Below are 16,847 nucleotides of genomic sequence, written 5' to 3' on the forward strand. Positions count from 1 at the left end.
TTACGGCCCTCCAACGACTTTCCGACGAAATTCCGACGGATGTAAAGAAGTCCGCCGGAATTCCGTCGGTATTTTCCAATCTCAAACGGCTATACAACGGTCATATATATTTGTCGGCAACGGCCACATGATTCGTCGGAAAATTCCGACGGAATACCGACGACTGTACTGTTAATCGGAATGTCGTCGGAAGTTCGTCGGTATATTCCGACGACCCATGTTTCGTCTGAATTCCGTCGACTTTAAATGTTTGGTTTTCGTCGGAAATTAGTCAGTAATCCGTCACAAACGTCCGACGACATTGAGGTCTGTCGGAATCTCCGTCGGAATTCGGCGTGTTTTCTTGTAGTGCATTAAGTATGAGGTAAGCAGTGAAACTATAAAGTACTAGTTTATTTGCATGTGTAGTAGATTGATTTGGTTGTTAACGACTTGTTACATGGACTTAAGAGCAGTAACCCACTTGCTTACAAGTGGTATAACGCAGAAGAGGAGATTCTTGGCAGTAACCCACTAGCTTACAAGTGGTATAACCCACTTGGTTCATCTCTTCTTCTTCTTTGGTGATGTTTATAGTGTGTCAATGCTACTTGTAGCTTCTCCACTCCCATTTTTAATGCAAGACGTGGCTCACGTCTCAACTTGACTTGAAAGGATAAAGTTTTGTTATTTATCTTTGATATGCTCTCTTGCCTGTGAGGATCATTTTTGTCTCCATTTCATTCTTATACTTGTCTGTGAATCTGTTTTCTATTCCTCTCAGAGAAAGATCCTAGGAAAAAATGTTTTCTATTCCTCTTAGAGAAAGAGCCTGTTGATGTACTGCTAAACATTGATTAGGGTTTAGTTTGGTTAAGACTTAGTTATGACATTTAGGTTAATGTGGACTTGCATTATTCTTACCGGGTAGACATAAAGGTTTGGTTTTTATGGAAACACAACAAAGGTGCAATAGCATGAACTAGACAAGTCTAAGTAGGCTCATTGTGTTTTAAACAACTTTGGATTCTCATATGCTCAGTGTTTCTTTCAACAGGCAATCTGCAGAAGATGTCAGAGACAGATGGATTCATTTGAGAAGCAGTTTGTGAACATGGAGGTCCAAGCTGAGTTCATGGAGAACGCCATGGCTGGTTCAACATCATTGTCCACTCCCGAAGGCGATGTCAACCACCTGATGCAGCAGGTAACTGATGACTATGGTCTTGAAGTTTTTTTTTCTAATCTTTATTTTTAAGTTTTTTATTTAAATCTATGTTTAAAATGTTATCTTTTACAATATTTTATTTAATAAAGAAATTTTATTTTTAATTAAACAATGTTAACATTTTTTTTAAGAACCCCTAAATAAGAGATTCCTATTGGAGCACAAAAAATTATGATGTCTCTTAAATAGATTTCTTAAATAACTTTTAACACTTAAAATATTAAAAAAAATCAAGAGACCCGAAATGGGTCTCTGGGATAATGATAACGATGCTCTAAGGCAATTGCCTTTCTTGTAACATAATGAGCACGGCTCTGTCCAGAAGGCTTCTGAGACCGAACAAGGTGTTTTAAGCATGTAAGTTATAAGTTATGAATCTTATGATAACAATTATTTTTCTAAATGTAGATGTGTTAACAATATATTTTATGTAGTAATTTGAGTAAAGGTCACGTGTTGTTCGAGAGAGAACAAAACTGTACCTTGAGAGAAACAAACTCGTGTTATTCTTTTATTAAATCCAAAAGCCACGAGAGAAATCTGATATTATACAAATGATTCGACAAAAGAAAAAAGAAGAAAAAGAAATGATTCAAAACTCAAAGGCAAGGCGAAACAACTTATAGAACAAGGCCGGTTTATATGAAGCAAAGGCTTGTCCAATGGCCACTCCAAACAAGACTCCGGGTCCATATCCTATTGCAGCTGCTTTCCAGTTCAACACTTGTTCTTGCTTTGTCGGTTCTATCCCTTGTGTCTGTGGTGTTGATGGTACTCCAGTAGTTTCCCTGAAACAAGTCTCCTCAAGCGGAAGACCACAAAGATCGATATTCCCTTCAAAGGAGGATTTAGATTGCCCTCCAATCTGTGTACCCTGTGGTATTTGGCCCGTCAGTCTGTTATATGACATGTTAATGTACGCCAAGAACGTGAGGACCCTTATCTCTTGAGGAATATTTCCAGAAAGTTGGTTTCGAGATAGGTCCAGTGACTCGAGCTGTGTGAGTTTGGCCAGAGACGACGGAATACGACCTGTGAAACCGTTGTTAGATAAGTCCAGCACGATCAAAGCTTTCAAGAAACCTATGGATTCTGGAATCTTCCCTCCAAAACCATTTCCTGAAAAATCAATGATTGTGCATGTGTCTGGGATCTTTGCCAACTCCATGTTTCTTCCTTTGTTTCTAACATCAATGGAAGGATAATACCACGGCTCGGTCGGATATTTATAGTGCCAGTCTCCTCTGTACTCAGGCCAAAGATTCCCTTGAGGAGGATTAACCAAAGGTCCACTCAAATTCGCAAAGTAATCTGATGGGATAGTCCCATCAAAGTTGTTAAGCGATATGTCCATTATCCTCAGCGCTGTAAACGAAAGAGTTCTCTCAGGAGAAGAAGATATGGGACCATGGAATCTGTTTGATCTCAGAACAATGACTTCAAGTTTCGGCAAGGTCTTCAGCCAGAAAGGGAAAGTATCACTGATGCTATTCCCTTCCACATTTAGAAACTTTAGGCTTGTGCAATTCACAAGAGACCTTGGAAGCTTCCCACTTAAATGATTGTGGGCGACATCAAGTAGTACTAATGAATCACTATCTATGTCGGGAAGTCTCCCAGTGAGGTCGTTGTTGCGGAGTTTCAACACCGATACATTTGTCAAGCACCGGTGAATTGACCCACTGATGTTGTTGTATGACAGATCAAGGAGTATCAGTTGAGATGCTTTGCAGAGTGTAAGAGGTATGTCCCCAGTGAAATAGTTATTTGATGCAGCCATGACCTGGATGGTGGGTGGGATAATAGGAAAGGACCCGTGGAAGGTGTTTGAACTCAAATCTAACTCGGAGAGAGACGAGTTAAGGAGCACCTCTGGAGAACCTTCCAAGAAACTGAAGGAGTTTTGAGAGAGATTTACATTTCCCAAAGAAGGAAGTTTCCATAACCATTCAGGCACTTTTCCTTTGAGCCTATTCTTGGAAACGTCTAGTCCCCTCAAGTTTTGTAAGGTCTTTATAGACGTGGGGAACTCGGTGAGGTTGCAGTTGGACAAGATAAGAAACGACAAGTTTTCGGAAGAGGTATTAAGCACTGACACGCTGTTTCCGGAAAGATCCAAATACTCTAGAGACTTGAACGGCAAGTAATCGAAGTTGATAGTGTAGGTTGTGTTTTGAAAAGATAGGTCGAGGTGTGTGAGGTTTGGTAGCTTTGAGATAGGTTCTAAGATTCGAGAACTAAAAAGGTTCTTGGCCATGTCTAGATGCACAAGCTTAGAGGTTGGAGAAGAAGTCATGTTTTCAAGAGGGTCTTTAAGATTATTTTGGCGCAGATCAAGATACCATAGGGAAGGCATGGTGAATAGAGAAGAAGGAATGGTGTCAGAGAACTGATTATAGGAAAGGTCTATAGAAGAAAGAAGGGTTAAGTTATGTATATTTGGAAAACGACCGGTGAGTTTGTTATATGAGAGGTCCAAGGAGGTTAAACGGCTTAGGTTACTGATTGAGGATGGAACTTCTCCTATAAAACCATTCTGGCTAAGATCTAAATATTCCAAGTTGGCGAGTCTTCCGAATCCGGAGGGGAATGGGGAAGAGTCAAAGTGGTTGATAAAGAGACGGAGGTACCTTAGGTGTTGGAATCTGAAGAGGCTACTATTAGCCTGGATGGTGCCGCTGATACATGCACCACCAAGGTTTAGCTCTGTGACCGCACCTGTGGCGTTATCAAAGACAACCCCATCAAAGGAAACAGCTTCTTTGGTCCAAGAGCCTATGTTTGGACTACGGAACACGACATCCGGCGTGTTCCAGATAGGGTCGCAGTTGCGGGATGGAAACTCATTCTTGAAAGCCAAAAGAATCTCAACTTGGTCCGGACTAGGAGGAACTGGGAAGCTGGTCACACTGACACATCCAAAGAAACAGGTGGTGAAGATGTAAACGGCAAAATGAATTTTCATTTCCAACAAAAAGAAATTTGTATGTATGATTTAGTTTTGCAGTAAAATTCTTACAATACATATATAACGATGATAAGAGCCATAAGTCACATTGCTTAACTTGACTTGTAAACGGTACAAGTCCTTCACTATGTCTTCGACTAAGACCGATACCCACTAAAGGAGACAAACTATATAAAGACCAATTACGACATTTTGGACTTCTTTTTTTTGCTTGTCATAATTGCTACTCTGATCAAATTACGAGAAAATTAGACGTGAATATTATTATTGTCTTTGAGGATTTTCCAATAAGACAGCTTGTGTTTGAAAGTCTTCTGTATCGACCACGTATCTAACCAGGAGTTAATACATATTCTGACGTTGCTGCTAGAAATCCAATAATAATGGTAAAGGTAAGTCATATATAGCTTTCATTTGAAAAATTGGTACTAATTATCTGTAACCTTTATTCAAACAAAGAGAATTAGTGTTTGAAAAAATTGTGTGTGTGAACACATTCTCTCATTCTTCCATCAAGGAAACAGATTTGGGACGGTGAGTGCTCTCGCAGCCAGGACAGTTGTGTAAGCTCTCGTGGATGTATATGTCGCAGTCCAGACAGAAATAGTGCTTGCATTTACGACATGTTACGCATGGTCCCGGTTTGTTCCCTGCACCAAAACAAAAGCACCAATGAGCCCTCCTTTATATTCAAGCTAACGGGTCTCTCGGTTGATAAAAGGGTGAACTAGTCCGAGACGCTGACTCAGTACACCTTAACAAGGGTGAACTAAGCCTGCCTTAAGTTTAAATTACCGTTTAGTTGTACTAAGGCCTCAGAAACACGTGTGAAGACTACTACATAAACTGATGTTCAAACAATATGCGTTTTATTGTCTACCTGCACCAAGTAAGCTCTGTTGGCAACCAAAACAACTCTTTCCCACTTTTCTCCGAGGATCATTCGAACTTGCAAGAGTAGGAACTTCATCAAATGGAGCAATTGGGAAGAGGTGATGGTATGATCTCGCAAGATGTGGGGATGAGACAAGCGTCAGACCACAGATGGTGCATTCCGTAGGTAGCTCACACACACGAGCTTTGCATCTCGGGCACGTGTAACCAGCTCCGATCTTAACTTCCTTATGACACGAACATATTGCCATTGAACCCTCAGCAGCTCTTTGTGGGAAACCCATCTTGATCAGATTAGATATTGCAAATTCTGCTATTGCCGGAGGTGGAGGCGCATGTTCAAGCAGAAGATCTTTTAGATGCACCTCATCTACTGCAACGGAATACAATCCACCAGTTTCTTGGCATAGGTGTTTGCATATGAACATCTCTGCAGAGAGTCCGATTACAGAACATCTTAATCTTGATTTCTTGCATTTCTGAATTGTCTCCATGATATCTCCTGGATCAGAGGTGCTTAGAGCTGAATACAATATCAGAACCTCGCGATGACCGTAAGATGGGATCTGGTTGAGATGCTCATGCACAAGCTCCAGGGCGTTCTGCAAAGATGAGTCACCCGCGGCTTCCAGCTTTCCCATCAACGCTTGTATATGCGACTCAGGACTACCGCCAAGATCTGTTAGGGTATGTGCGATTCCGTTTTTTATAGAGACCAGACCGATCTGACTCAGAGGATTCTGGTCAAAGAACTCTCTAATGAAAGCTTCAACATGTTTTGCCATTATTGCCATTCGGCTTGGTCTGAAATCCGTTTCCGCAGCTGCCTAGACACACACACACAAAAAGAAAAACATATCAAGTGTAAGACATTGCATATTAAGGAACCCATGGAGTAAGACAAGCTTCCTGGAATATGAATCCAAATCACAATGTTGTCAGTAAGGATCACAAGAAACATTATTAGCATTTTTCATATGCTAACCCATTTAAAGTGAGATTATCAGTTACAAAAGATTCACCGATTCAGCTATAGACACTGTTAATAAGACGAAAGAGCAGAGATCTCCTACACGGAAGCCAAGATTTCAAAGTTAGAAGCAGATTACACTTCTCTATATATAAGTTCCAATGAAAGCAGCACATGCCCAGCTTCACTCAATTCAACAAAAGGAAAAGACTTTAAAGCTGACATTCATACAATCCCCAACTCAATTCCATAGACTTTTAGAGACATACACACACACACAAAAGAAAACATAGCAAGTGTAAGACATTGCATATCACAGAACTGATGAAATATTTGAACCCGAGAAGTAAAACAAGCTTCCTAGATTATGAATCCAAATCACAATGTTGCCAGAATGGTAGAACTTAGTAAGGATCACATTAAACAGTCTCATCATCAACATCTTCATATGCACTAGCCAAAAAAACCACTTATACTGATATTATCAATTACAAAACAACACCGAGCCACAGCTATAGAGACACTCGAAGACGAAAGAGCAGAGATCTCCTACACTCATCTATTCTATATAAGCTCCAATGAAAGCATCACATGCTCAGCTACGCTCAAATCAACTAAAAGGAAACGACTTTAAACCTAACATTCACACAATCCCCAACTCAATTCCACAGACACTTTACAGCACAAAAAGGATTAGAATTTAACCCGAGAGAAGTCAATGACGATGTATAAATAGCGAATAAGCCCCTTCTGGATACGAGTACCAGCTGCGGCGGCGGAGAGCATGCGGAGGCGGCGGCGATACTGAGCATGGTAAATGGCACTGGTGTCAATCGGCCGTAGAAGCCCAGACTCGTCCTCTTGCAACGCCTCCCAGGATCTGTCGTCGACGTAAGCTCTCTCCCACTGGCCGATACCTTCCGCATCGTCCTCCTCGTCGTCTTCTTCTCTTTCTCCGTTGGGTCTCTTTCTCTGATTACTCATCCTTTTGCCTCTCCGCCGAAAGAACTAAAGCTTATTATAAAACTCCAGCAAATGATTATATAACAAACCTTACTTCTTATAAAGTTTATTATTTCTAGCCATAACTTCCTATTGTACATATTAGTCCCTGTCTACAATGAAATTGTAATTTAATCGTCCGAGTAATCATTTAAATGCAATTAGTCAGATGTGTCCAACTCCAATTGTAATTTAATCGTCTGAGCAAAAAATCACAGAAGAGTCCTTACTTATTACAAAGTTCACAATTTTCAGCTCTACCTTCCCATAGTAGCTATTTAGACCTCGTCTACAATGCAATCGACCAGAGAGGGAGACGAGACCCTCAGAATCATCAATTCCCCAAACCCTAGATTCCCCACGAAATGGCGACGGAGATCTCGTCGGATCTGATCAACCAACTTAACCTCTCGCTTCGTAAGAACGCCAACCTCTCCTCTTTCGATTCCTCTTCCCTCAGCCTTCCCACAGCTCCGGAGGCGATCGCGGAGCTCGATGCTTCACCTCCTTACCTCCGTTGCAGAAACTGTGAAGGCAAGCTTCTGCGAGGGATCGAGTCCCTGATCTGCGTTTTCTGCGGTCAGCAGCAGCGGACGAGCGATAATGCTCCTGATCCGATCAAGCTCACCTCCACTTTTGCTTACCAATGGTTTCTCACCTCTCTTGATCTAGACGGATCGGTAAAACATCGAATCTGTTGAGAAATACTTTTTCATTCTGTTGATTGTGTTTTGTGTGATATTTGTGAAAGATTGAGACGTTATGGAACGGTTTGCATCTGCAGGAGATGGTGGAGGCAATAAAGGAAACGAGTGGATCAAGCAGAGGAGCTAAGGCACCTGTTGTAAAGGGAGTTGCTTTGTCTGAGTTTCTTGATTTTGAAGTAAAATGGTGTTCAAGAGATGAAAAGACTGATGGACTATCAGTACATAATAAAAGCCCTCTGAATCTAGGTGGAATCAGTCTTGATGATTATTCCGTTGAAGAAAGGGGAGATCTTTCCAAAGTTGAGAGTAAACCGGAGGACGATGATTTTAAGGATCCACGTAGTCTTAGCTTGTTTGATAGTGTCAAGAGCCAAGGAGTTGTTGAATCACAGCAGAATGATAATGTTGGTTTGGTTATGGGAAATGATGCGAAGAAGAATGAGAGTCTTAGTTTGTTTGCGGGACGAGATGGGCAGGATAGTGTTTCTTTAGCAGAGCAGGGAAACTTTGGGTTCTTTGAGGGAAAAGAGTCTGAGCACTCTTCTTTTAAAGAGGATGAAAATCTTAGTCTGTTTGATGGGAAAGATGCTCCGAGAACTAGTTCTTCTAGAAAAGACGATAGTTTTGGGTTCTTTGAGGGTAGAGATGCCCAGAGAACAAGTTCTTCTAAAGAAGATGAGAGTTTTGGTTTCTTTGAGGGCAAAGATACTCAGAGAAACAGTGCTTCGAAAGAGGATGGTAATCTTGGTTTCTTTGAGGGTACAGATGGTCAGAGAAATAGTTCTTCTAAAGAGGATGAAAGCTTTGGTTTGTTTGAGGGAGCACCATCATCAGATGACAAGGTTGTTGCCTCTTCTTCTGATTGGGATTCTGACTTTCAATCTGTTTCTCAGGAGAAGATGAGTGGCGATCCGTTTGTAAGTTCTCCGGTTGATTTGTCTGCTCATATGGATTCTGTCTTTGGGGCCGGAAAAACAGCAGATTCTGCAACTGCTTATGTTTCCAAAGGTGGTGATTGGCTGCAAGATGATTTGTTTGGTAATGTTAGTGGCAAGTCTCAAAACAACGATAAGAATGAGGGACAAGTTGTGGGCCGCAATGGTAGTTCATCCATGGATATTGATTGGATGGGAGATGATCTATGGCAAACCAGGGAAAAGAAAGCCATTGAGAAGACACCTACGGATGATAATGATGATGACGATGACTGGAATGATTTTGCAAGCTCAGCGAACTCCAAGACTCCTAGTAATCTTCTTTCTACAACCATGGAAAGTTCCCAAGAAGAGATATTTGATGGGCTGTCACATGTTAAAAACGATGTTAAAGAACAGAGCGAATATGAGAAGCAGAACACTGATGCAAGCGTGATATCTGACATAGCCAAAGGTCAAGAAGGTGATCTCTTCGGAGCTTGGGATAGTTTCGCATCCTCAACCGTTTTGCAAACACCTGTGCAGCCTCCCACAAACCATGTGAATCCATCTGCTGAGCAAGATCAGGGAATGAACTTGTTCGGGGAAAGTAACTCAGAGGAAGTCAAAGCAATGCCTTCCAAAACCTCAACCTCAGAGAGGTTTCTTATACTCTCCTAAACTTGTTCTCTAATCTCTTAACGCAATATTCATTTCGTATTAACAAGAAGCTTCAGATGTAATACCCTTGTGTTTTCTTTTCCTTTGTTTACAGAACGGGTGATCCTGATGGTCAAGATCAAGTAACAACAGTATCCCGCAAGTCAAAGAGTGAAGTTGCGGAGGAGCTGATGTCACAGATGCATGATCTCTCGTGTATGCTCGAGACCAAACTCTCTGTGCCTCCAATCTCCAAGGCAGAGTAATATTATGTGACACACTGTACTATCTATCTCTCTTTCGCCTCTCCTGTTTTTTCTTGGGGCTCGAAGATTGTTTGTAATCACGTATGTATTCCATTTTCAATAACTCAAAAGATCCAACTTGCTTGCATTGTATCCAACAAATGGTATAACTCTAGTCTAGATTTCTAGTCAAAAACATGTCTTTAGGTGAAATAAAGTTTAACTGGTTTGTTTTTGATATAAGGTAAAAAAAAAAACAAAAACCATTTGCTTCCGTCTTATGATTAAGTTTCGAATTCTAAAAAGATTAAGTTAGATGGTAAACAGAAACCTCATATCTTCCGCTGTCAACTTTCCTATGGCCTCCTGAGAACCACCAACGGTCCTGTAATGAACAAAACGTGTGTTCATGATAACTTCTTATCAATAATAGTTTATGTTCTGAAACCAAAACCAACAAAAGTAGAGAATCTTTTTACTTACCCTTCAAACACAAGTTCCTTCTTTTTTTGAAGCTTCAGAATCTTTTCCTCCACTGTGTTCTCTATTATGAATCTCACAACCCTGTAATTTCACCCAAATCACAAATGTATCCAAAATTTGTTCTCACCAACCAACAATATAGAAGAATTTACAGTGTAACCTGATTGGTTTGTACTGCCCGATCCTATGTATTCTGTCTTGTGCTTGCCTCTCAACCGCTGGGTTCCACCACGGATCCATCATAAACACCTACAGAGTTTTTTTTTCCACAAACAACCAATGTTAGAATATGTTTTCGATGTGTCCATCTCCATAGTTGTTAACTAGACACTTACATGTGAAGCGACTGTTAAGTTGAGAGCAACCCCTCCAGCTTTCAAACTCATCAAGAAAACTTTGCAATTCGGATCTTCTCTGAATTTATTGATAGCAACATCTCTAGCTGCCATTGACATGCTTCCCACCAGTTGAGTGCAACCAACCCCACACTGAAAGAGTATTTCATTCTGTTAAAACTAATGTTAAGGAACATTTTCATAGCATAGTGTGTTGCTCTTTATATTACCTTCCCGAGTGTGTAGTTTATCAGATCCAAGAATGATGTGAACTGGCTGAAAACTATTGCTTTCGCAGACCCATCTCTCTCGACCATGAGCCTTATCTCTTCCCTCTGCATCCAGACATGATCACCATATGGTTAAAGAAAAAGAAGAAAAAGGCTTCAAATGCAAACGAAACTTAACAAGAGCACATACCAAAGCCTCTATCTTTGTACTAGTCTGAAAATCATCCAGCTTAATCCGATTTAAAATGCTTGAGGCTCTAAATCCTTTAATTGTTGTCTTGTTTGCCTGCTGCTCTATGTCAGCTTTAGTAGTCCAGTCCATAGTCACTAGTGTTGAGCATGTTGGACAGGAGACTTCCCCCAGGGATGCAGCGAAATCAATCAAACAAGCTTTACAGAACACATGTTCACATGAAGTCACCTTCAAAGTTAAAATAACCAAAGAAAAATATTAATCCAACAAATTAGTCACAGATTCCTGAACAAAAATTGATACACTTACAACATTGTCCTCAGCTGGCTCATGGCATAGACCACATTCTTGGTCCTTTTTGTTCTCATCATTCAAGTTAGCATTAGCACCTCCAGAACTGGAATACACCACAAGGTATGGATGATCAACAGCCTGAAAAAAAAATTCAGAGAAGATGCATCACAAACCTTCAATCTATATCATCCAGAAAGTGCATTAGCTGGTTAAGTTGAAACCAGAAAACTGTAGATGATGCCACACACCTGTCTCAGACGGGTTAGAAGATCAAATATATGAGCAAAGTTATTCATAATTGTCCCAGCCTCGATATACCTGCAAACACAAATGCACATGGCACAGTCAAATATATGTTTACATGAACCAAAAGACATTAGAAAACCATAGAATAGTAGAAGGTACTTAACGTATTGAATTGGGATTGACTGTTTTGGTATAGTGATTCATAGTAATCAGACTCTTTTACATCTAGTGCATCCCTCCTCAGAGTGATCTACAAGAAGTAAAAACTTAAATGTAAAGGTCAAGCTAATAAGCAACTATATTAACATCAAGACAAGGGAGACAAAGCTAACATACGATTCTAGGAGGAAGCGCAAGATCAGCTGCCCGGCCCAGTTTAGTACGTCTTAGGAGGATGTCTTTCAGAACTTTGTGTTTAAGCAATATCATGGCTCTCTTGCCCCGTTCCTCGTTTCCATAAGCAGGCTCCGTTATTGGGTTGGTCACATTCTAACAAAGATTTTAAACAACAAAAACAATCAGAAGGAAAGTACAAAATGGTGATCATGCTTTCAAAAATCCAGACCAATACAAAACCTTGTTCCACCAACAGAAATGCCGCACTGCATTGTGAGGGCAGCTGTGACAGTTTGCATGCGTACTACAACCAAAAGGAGATCAAACAAAAGGAAATTGAACATCTTTATTATGAGCTATGAAACAAGAGAAAGGAGAAAAAAGTTTACGTGTAATCAAGAATCTTGCAGTCACAGTCCTTGCAGAAGTAATAAGAGTATGGACTAATCTGCAGGAAGCGTATCTGAGAGGAAAAAAAAAAAAAGAAAAAATAGTCAAGATCAGAGACGTTAATGATAATGTGCAAATGCTATAAGATTAACCAACCAGAGAGTAAAGCTCTCCAACACGATTCTGGAGCGGAGTCCCACTCAAAGCCCATCTATAAGTAGCCTCCAAAGCAAAAACAGCTCTCGCAGTGTTGCTACGTCTCTCTTTGATGTAATGAGCCTGTTTATGTAGAAAAAAAAATGTAAATTAAACTCTATACTGACAAAAACAAAAGAGACATGTCTTGTGTACTGACCTCATCCAAAATGACCCTGTTCCATTTAATAGAATACAAAACAGATTTCTTTCTATTCACTGAATCTTCTTCCTCTAAAGCTTGTTTAGTCTTCTTCTTCTTAGATCGCTTCCCCTTGCTACTAGCCTCTTCAGCCTCGGCTGCTGCTCTCTCTCTTTCCATTACAGCAAGAGGGTTCATATTCAGCTTAGATTTTCTCAGAGCCTTCGCAGAAGATGGCCCACAGTGATACGCATGGTGGGTCACAAGCCTGTTCGGAAGAAACCATTTGCTGCAGTACTCGCATTGCCTCTTGCCAGGCATCACACACTTCCTGAACTCATTCTCGACGGTAGAGTACGTCGTCAGCACAAAGTCGTACTTCTTGAACTCGTTACCGTTCTTCTCTCTCTTGGCTCCGTGGTAGACAAGAACCTTAGTGCTTCCTGGTGATGTGAACCGATCGATCTCGCTTAGCCACTGAGAGACAGCAACGAGTGGACAAAGCACAAGCGTGCAACCAACTGGTCTGTCGACTTGGCGTTGCGCGAGGACGAGAGAGATGGCTTGTATGGTTTTCCCCATCCCCATCTCGTCTGCTAGTATGCCTCCTGAGACTGAGTGTTCTTGTTTCGACGCCCATGCTAAAAACTCCCTTTGGTACCTTAGGAGCGGCATGATGAGATCAGGAGGCGGCTCGGCGGTTTCGGTGATGACGGCGTTGTTGTGCTGGTCCAAGTCTACATCCTCTGTCATGTGTTGGTCGACCCATTTTTCATCCTCTTTCTCCCAGAGCTCCCACAGGAGCTTGCCTTTCTCTTTGATGACTGGGGTGGTGCTTTTCCTTTTGGTGCCTCTTGGTGGGTTTGCATTTGGCAGAGGCACAAAGACAGCAAGAGGGACAGCATCCACAGGTGCAGGGACAGGATTTGGTAAATCATCATTACCATCAACATCATCATCAGAAACTGTTTTTCAGAAATTAGTTTTTTAACATGATAAGTTTACCGAGATTAGTATATACTATACTACAAAAACAGACATTGTGTAATTTAACATGCAAAAACTCATCATCACAGAAAAGAAGCCAAAAAGACATTAAACGTTAGAAAAACATAACATAACTCTTCAACAACATACCTTGAAACTCAGAGTCGGTAGAATCATTATCTGAAGAGGACATATCATAAGCTTCTTCATCTTCCTCCAGATTCACACCTATTTCACAAAACGTGGTAAAAAGAAATACTTTAAAAGTTATGGTTTTTCTCAAACAACTGTAAACTCTGAGTCCAAAATCGAAAAAAAAACAAACAAACAGAGAAGGTGAAGGATCAAATAATAGACGGAAACGAAAAGTAGTGAGAAGAATGATGGATGATAAACCTTGGTCCAATGAAACAATCGCCTTGTTGCGAGGTCGAAGCTCCATCGTCGCACCCAGAATCTGAGGGAGGAAGAAGAAGAGAAGAGATTGAGGTTTATTCAAAAGGAGGTGTCGTTCTATATTTCCATACACAAATACGAATAGAGACCGAACATTAAAATTGAGTCGAGAACCGCGGGGGAACGCGTCAACTTTAATATTATTATTACTAGATTAAGTGCGGATATATTTTTTGTTTTACATCTTTTTATATCTTTTCAATAGGTAATTTAAATATAGTTCTAATGGCATAAAGCATAATAAATAATATTCTAAATAATGATAAAGATAAAATAAATAATAGTTGGATCATACTTTTATCAATGGGTCACACTGCTATTTTAATAGAATAGATTCATTAAACCGAGAATATGTATCTATTGCAAATTTTCATATAATTCTTTTTTTGGTATCAATAAAATGAAAATTTAACAAAATAGATTTTAAGATAACACCGTATCGTATATTTTTGCCTGTTATTGTGTTTCCTAAGTCTTTATATACAGATTTTTCCTTAACTTGGAAATCTTTTTACTTACAAGTTACAAGTGAAAGAATATTCATCAGTGCATGGTGGTATGTGAGATTAAGAGGATGTATTCAACTGAGAGTTTCAGGTGATTTGTATTAAAATGACAAATTCACTGTTATTGAAACATGAATTTTAAAAACTCATTTAAAATCCACTGTTATTGAATTTGACATTTCTTAAAGTACTCTGAAATCCACTGTTATTGAAAATATTTTAAGCTGTGGAATTTTAAAGTTTTCAGGTGATTTTAGGGTGTTTGGGTATGATTTCTTAGTTAAAAAAATTAAAACTCAAATCTCATAGTTTTAGGTGATATTCTAGAGTAGTTTAACAAAAGTCAATTAAATTTTTGCAACTTATTAAAATCATCTAAAATCCCATTAAAAATCAAATCACATCAAATGTTAAATTGAATATGCAAATCCCAGAGATTTAGGTATACTAAGGCCCAATAACGTGGAAGACAACAACCTTTAGGTGAATTATTATCTTGTGGCCCATGATGACAGAGGCAAAATAAGGGCCCATAATGTTATTTGATTAATGTGCATGAGGAAAAAAAGACAAGCGGTTGAAATTCTTGAGTTCTTGACGTTAACACCCCGTGGGGTGTTAGCTTCTGGTTTTTATTTCTAGATGTCATTGAGGACAAGTGTCGGGCTAGAGATTTCATTTATGAACTCAAATTTTATAACAGCGTATCATGAGTGTTGTACAAGGAAAGTTTATAGTGGGTAAACCTTATGAGCTTTAGACATGTTGATCATGATCAACGTCTGATTTTCCACAGTAACGTTATTTATAACACTAGTTTATGCAAATTTTGAAAAAATTAACTGAAGGTAGTGAATATCTATAAAAGCTAGATTCCGTATTGTGTTGGTTTGGTAGAGAAATATCTGACGATAGGACCTCAAAATTGAAGTCGATGGGGTATACGTACGTAACTTGTGCATGTGAAACGAGTCAATTCATTTGAAAGTCCACGAAGAGAAATAAATTGTGGAAACTGTTGGATTTGTTTTTTTTTTTTTTTTTGACTAAAATTGTTGGATTTGTTCCGGTTTGAAAAATCAAGAATTAAGATTAATCCGTCTAATGTTATTTGATTAATGTGCATGAGGAAAAAAAGACAAGCGGTTGAAATTCTTGAGTTCTTGACGTTAACACCCCGTGGGGTGTTAGCTTCTGGTTTTTATTTCTAGATGTCATTGAGGACAAGTGTCGGGCTAGAGATTTCATTTATGAACTCAAATTTTATAACAGCGTATCATGAGTGTTGTACAAGGAAAGTTTATAGTGGGTAAACCTTATGAGCTTTAGACATGTTGATCATGATCAACGTCTGATTTTCCACAGTAACGTTATTTATAACACTAGTTTATGCAAATTTTGAAAAAATTAACTGAAGGTAGTGAATATCTATAAAAGCTAGATTCCGTATTGTGTTGGTTTGGTAGAGAAATATCTGACGATAGGACCTCAAAATTGAAGTCGATGGGGTATACGTACGTAACTTGTGCATGTGAAACGAGTCAATTCATTTGAAAGTCCACGAAGAGAAATAAATTGTGGAAACTGTTGGATTTGTTTTTTTTTTTTTTTTTGACTAAAATTGTTGGATTTGTTCCGGTTTGAAAAATCAAGAATTAAGATTAATTCATTTTCAATATTTTTCTTATTGGAATTTCCCAAAACATTCTTACACAAAAATCGAAAAACACACATCCTGAGATGAACAATGATGTAAATCATACATTTTTCTGCTTTTAAGCATATGACAAGAGTAGAATCACAAGTACGTAGTAGTACTAAAACGTGAGATTGTCAATAAGTGCCTTGATTAACGGTGGCCACCACCACCACTTCCACTTCCAGAACCTTTGCCGGAGCCTCCACCAACCCCAACACCTATTCCTATTCCAATCCCAAAGCCTCCTCCTCCACCGTGTCCTATCCCATGACCTCCACCCGCGCCACCACCAGCACCACCACCGTGTCCAACGCCCCCTCCAGCACCAAATCCACCACCATGTCCACATCCACCACCCACACCGCCTCCTCCACCACCACCAAATCCACCGCCTCCCCCAACACCTCCTCCGGCTCCACCTCCAACTCCTCCTCCAGCTCCAAAACCACCACCGTGACCTGATCCACCACCAGCACCACCCCCTCCACCACCACCACCGCCTCCACCTCCTCCACCTCCTCCGCCAGGTCCTCCGCCACCACCAACTCCTCCTCCAGCTCCAAATCCTCCACCGTGTCCGGATCCTCCACCAACACCACCGCCTCCACCGCCACCAGCTCCACCTCCACCACCGACTCCTCCACCGGCTCCACCACCTACTCCTCCCCCAGCTCCAAATCCTCCGCCGTGACCTGAGCCACCACCGATACCTCCTCCTCCACCGCCACCAGCTCCACCTCCACCACCAATTCCCCCACCAGCTCCGCCCCCACCCCCGATTCCTCCTC

General features: G+C 40.4%; 5 protein-coding genes across 5 annotated transcripts in view; 1 reads left to right on the top strand and 4 right to left on the bottom strand.

Moving 5' to 3' along the window:
• Window positions 1–1,696: 1,696 nt before the first annotated feature.
• On the bottom strand, window positions 1,697–4,182 carry LOC106310691 (receptor-like protein 12). The gene has a single exon (XM_013747918.1). The coding sequence runs from the start codon at window positions 4,170–4,172 to the stop codon at window positions 1,800–1,802; it is 2,373 nt and encodes a 790-aa protein (XP_013603372.1). The 5' UTR covers window positions 4,173–4,182; the 3' UTR covers window positions 1,697–1,799.
• Window positions 4,183–4,556: 374 nt separating this feature from the next.
• LOC106307591 (general transcription factor IIH subunit 2) lies at window positions 4,557–7,069 on the bottom strand. Its single transcript, XM_013744584.1, has 3 exons — window positions 6,745–7,069; window positions 5,056–5,896; window positions 4,557–4,825 (listed from the first exon to the last, which is right to left on the bottom strand). Exons 1-3 carry the CDS (start codon window positions 7,021–7,023, stop codon window positions 4,677–4,679), a joined length of 1,269 nt encoding a protein of 422 aa, XP_013600038.1. The 5' UTR covers window positions 7,024–7,069; the 3' UTR covers window positions 4,557–4,676.
• Window positions 7,070–7,307: 238 nt separating this feature from the next.
• LOC106312543 lies at window positions 7,308–9,715 on the top strand. Its single transcript, XM_013750104.1, has 3 exons — window positions 7,308–7,721; window positions 7,826–9,324; window positions 9,438–9,715. The coding sequence occupies exons 1-3, from the start codon at window positions 7,407–7,409 to the stop codon at window positions 9,586–9,588; spliced, it is 1,965 nt and encodes a 654-aa protein (XP_013605558.1). The 5' UTR covers window positions 7,308–7,406; the 3' UTR covers window positions 9,589–9,715.
• Window positions 9,716–9,734: 19 nt separating this feature from the next.
• LOC106312542 (ATP-dependent helicase rhp16-like) lies at window positions 9,735–13,927 on the bottom strand. Its single transcript, XM_013750103.1, has 16 exons — window positions 13,795–13,927; window positions 13,549–13,626; window positions 12,430–13,376; window positions 12,231–12,353; window positions 12,074–12,147; window positions 11,925–11,988; window positions 11,685–11,837; window positions 11,513–11,598; window positions 11,351–11,420; window positions 11,118–11,240; window positions 10,806–11,036; window positions 10,616–10,720; window positions 10,386–10,538; window positions 10,211–10,299; window positions 10,051–10,131; window positions 9,735–9,952 (listed from the first exon to the last, which is right to left on the bottom strand). Exons 1-16 carry the CDS (start codon window positions 13,838–13,840, stop codon window positions 9,880–9,882), a joined length of 2,496 nt encoding a protein of 831 aa, XP_013605557.1. The 5' UTR covers window positions 13,841–13,927; the 3' UTR covers window positions 9,735–9,879.
• A 2,282-nt stretch (window positions 13,928–16,209) lies between these two features.
• Window positions 16,210–16,847, bottom strand: part of LOC106308372 (glycine-rich cell wall structural protein 1-like) — a 1,218-nt gene continuing 580 nt past the window's right edge. The window contains exon 2 of the mRNA XM_013745529.1: window positions 16,210–16,841. Coding sequence (XP_013600983.1) covers window positions 16,210–16,841 — 632 coding nt within the window. The remainder of the gene's footprint in view (window positions 16,842–16,847) is intronic.

Source organism: Brassica oleracea, chromosome C8 (genome assembly GCF_000695525.1).
Source record: "Brassica oleracea var. oleracea cultivar TO1000 chromosome C8, BOL, whole genome shotgun sequence".
Lineage (NCBI taxonomy): Eukaryota > Viridiplantae > Streptophyta > Magnoliopsida > Brassicales > Brassicaceae > Brassica > Brassica oleracea.